At 43.5% G+C, this 2,500-nt stretch overlaps 1 protein-coding gene across 8 annotated transcripts in view; it reads left to right on the top strand.

The window, feature by feature from the left end:
* LOC122255435 (uncharacterized) overlaps positions 1–2,500 on the top strand; it is a 63,438-nt gene that overhangs the window by 86 nt on the left and 60,852 nt on the right. For 4 of the 8 annotated variants that reach the window (XM_086537075.1, XM_086537073.1, XM_086537074.1 and 1 more), the window contains exon 1: positions 1–574. This exon is cut by the window's left edge and continues 86 nt beyond it. Coding sequence is in view for 3 of the 8 variants with exons in the window: in XM_043019470.2 (XP_042875404.1) it covers positions 421–479 (59 nt within the window). In the remaining 5 variants the exon portion in view is untranslated. The remainder of the gene's footprint in view (positions 575–2,500) is intronic. The other 4 variants (XM_043019471.2, XM_086537076.1, XM_043019470.2 and 1 more) reach the window with 3 other exon arrangements.

The raw sequence follows: 2,500 nt of genomic DNA, 5'->3' as shown, positions 1-2,500 counted from the left end.
GTGCCAAGACAGAACTAGTCAGTATTAAAGAGAGTAAACTAAACAACAACATATGATTTAGAGCTGTGATGATAGGGAGTGACAGTGTTTGCGAAAGATTAATTAGTATATATATTTTTTCAATGTAAATTCGGAAGCCGGCTCTGAGTCTGCTGGATATCTGTGATATGTGTCCTTTTAATATATATCATCAGTGTGATCAATAGCATACGTAAAATAGTGAAAAAAGAAAAAACATTAACAATAAAGCACATATTTATTGTAATCAGTGAACACAGAACTACATCAGATAAAGAAATTGTAATAAATGCAAAATATTAATAATCAAATCTTGCCCAGGGAGGAATTCAACTAAACCCGCGAAAAGTAATCAGTTGTAAAATCATTGTCTTGCTTTTCTGTGCGAAGCGAAAACCTCAAATGTCAAAGGAAAGGCCCCGCACTCGAGCTCTGAGACTAAGCATGTGCTCCCTCCTGTGGTGAGTGTGTGAACCAACGTCCAAGTGTGACAGAAGTGTCTCTTGTTTCTGCACCTGCCTTGAAATCGGGAAAAAAGGGATTTCCTCTGCCTTGGGTAACTTGAACCTCTTTGTTTTGTTCACGTATGAGGTATTTGACTTCTTCCTTATCTGTCGAAAATTCCTCCGGTTCATGGAATGCATTGTAATTCTCAGAATTGGATGAGCCATTTTTTTTTCTTCTTTCTTTTTATTTAGATCTAACAATTAGATAAGCACCATTAAACTTTATCGCCTTAACATTATGAATTGCAAGTACTATAACTTTTTTTTCCTTTTCCTTTAAATAGCCAGATGGTTTATATCTCTTTTTCGTCTTCTTGCTGAAAAAAGAAACATTATCCTCTGAAATGTCCTTTTGAGACAAGAGTACAGCGTCTTATGCTTTAAAACCCCACTCAACTGTGGGTCAATGGGGGAGATTTGCATGACAAGACGTCACGCACAGGCGACCAGTGTTAGTCATGTAGTGCTGAACTAGTAAGAAAAAGACTAAAAGAGGGAGAGGGAGGGAGGGGTAGAGAGAGGGTGACGGTGACAGAGAAAGACATGGAGAAAAGGGGAGCTTGAGAGGAGGAGGGAGAGGGGTTTTAGGAAAGGGAGAGGGAGAAGAGAGTTGGAAAGCGAGAGAGGAAACGGGAAAGGGAGAATGAGAAGAGAGTTGGAAAGTTTGTGAGGAATTGGGAAAGGGAGAGGGAGAAGAGAGTTGGAAAGCGAGAGAGAGAGAGAGGGGGAGAGAACGAGAACGAGAGAGAGAGAGAGAGAGAGAGAGAGAGAGAGAGAGAGAGAGAGAGAGAGAGAGAGAGAGAGAGAGAGAGAGAGAGAGAGAGAGAGAGAGAGAGAGAGGGAGAGAGAGAGAGAGAGATAAATGAGTCAGAGACAGATAGACAAATAAAAGCCTTCTTGCAGCATTAAACCAGGGAATCTGCAACGGCGTGGAAATGCATGTGTCCGTTAATCGCAGCAAATCCGCAGTGTCAGTGAGAGTACATGCGCTATCTACAAGCGAATGAGGTCGTGCTGAGCTTGGAACGTGTTACACCTTAGGTAAAGCAGTAATGCCACAGTGAGTCTGAGTCATGCGCGAGTGAGTAAAGTCATGCTGGGCTGAGTGAAGAGTCCCAGTTTTTACCCACCGATGCAGAGGACCTTGGGAGGACCCGCCCACCAACTCATGATTTGTGTGTGTTCGTGCGTGTGTTGTGTTTTGCTGACTGGATTTGGCTGGTCTTTGTTTTTGTTCTTAAGCTAGCGGATACAGGCATGTAATGGGTTTATTACATGGGGCTAAGAGTCTCGAAACCAATTACCGAAAGGCCGATGGATGTCGTTGTTGCAATCTCTTTTCCTCCTATTCTCATTCTTTCTCCGTTGCTCTAATCTTTTTTTCCTTCGGTTTTCGTTCTTTCCTAGTCCTTCTTTTCCTTGTTCGTGTTTCGTAATCACTTGCACGTTCAGCGGATCCTGTCGTTAAAGGGAATTTGTGGTTTTGATCTCGTGATAAAAGTGTCGTGTGTAAGACTTCAGGTATTTCCACGCAACTCGAGTGTAGCACAACCTCCAGCCTATTAGGGTTCGGTCTGCTGTTTGTGTGTTTCTTCGTTTAGTGGTATTCCAGGATCGAGAGGGAGAGAGAGAGAGAGAGAGAGAGAGAGAGAGAGAGAGAGAGAGAGAGAGAGAGAGAGAGAGAGAGAGAGAGAGAGAGAGAGAGAGAGAGAGACAGAGACAGAGACAGAGACAGAGACAGAGACAGAGACAGAGACAGAGACAGAGACAGAGACAGAGACAGAGACAGAGACAGAGACAGAGACAGAGACAGAGACAGAGAGAAAGAGAGAGAAAGAGAGAGGAACGTAGAACAAAAAACGCCAAGAGGAAGTAAATACTCTTCTCGCAGTACTCTTCGGCACTGTTGCCAAACCACATCCTCCCAAATCCATTCGCCGATACACTCAACCGTACGAGTCTTTCGCCACTCGTTC

Source organism: Penaeus japonicus, unplaced genomic scaffold (genome assembly GCF_977035675.1).
Source record: "Penaeus japonicus unplaced genomic scaffold, GWHDUDI00000001_assembly GWHDUDI00000005, whole genome shotgun sequence".
NCBI classification, from domain to species: Eukaryota; Metazoa; Arthropoda; class Malacostraca; order Decapoda; family Penaeidae; genus Penaeus; species Penaeus japonicus.
Note: the sequence above shows the minus strand (reverse complement) of the source record. Positions and strands in the feature narration are given on the sequence as shown.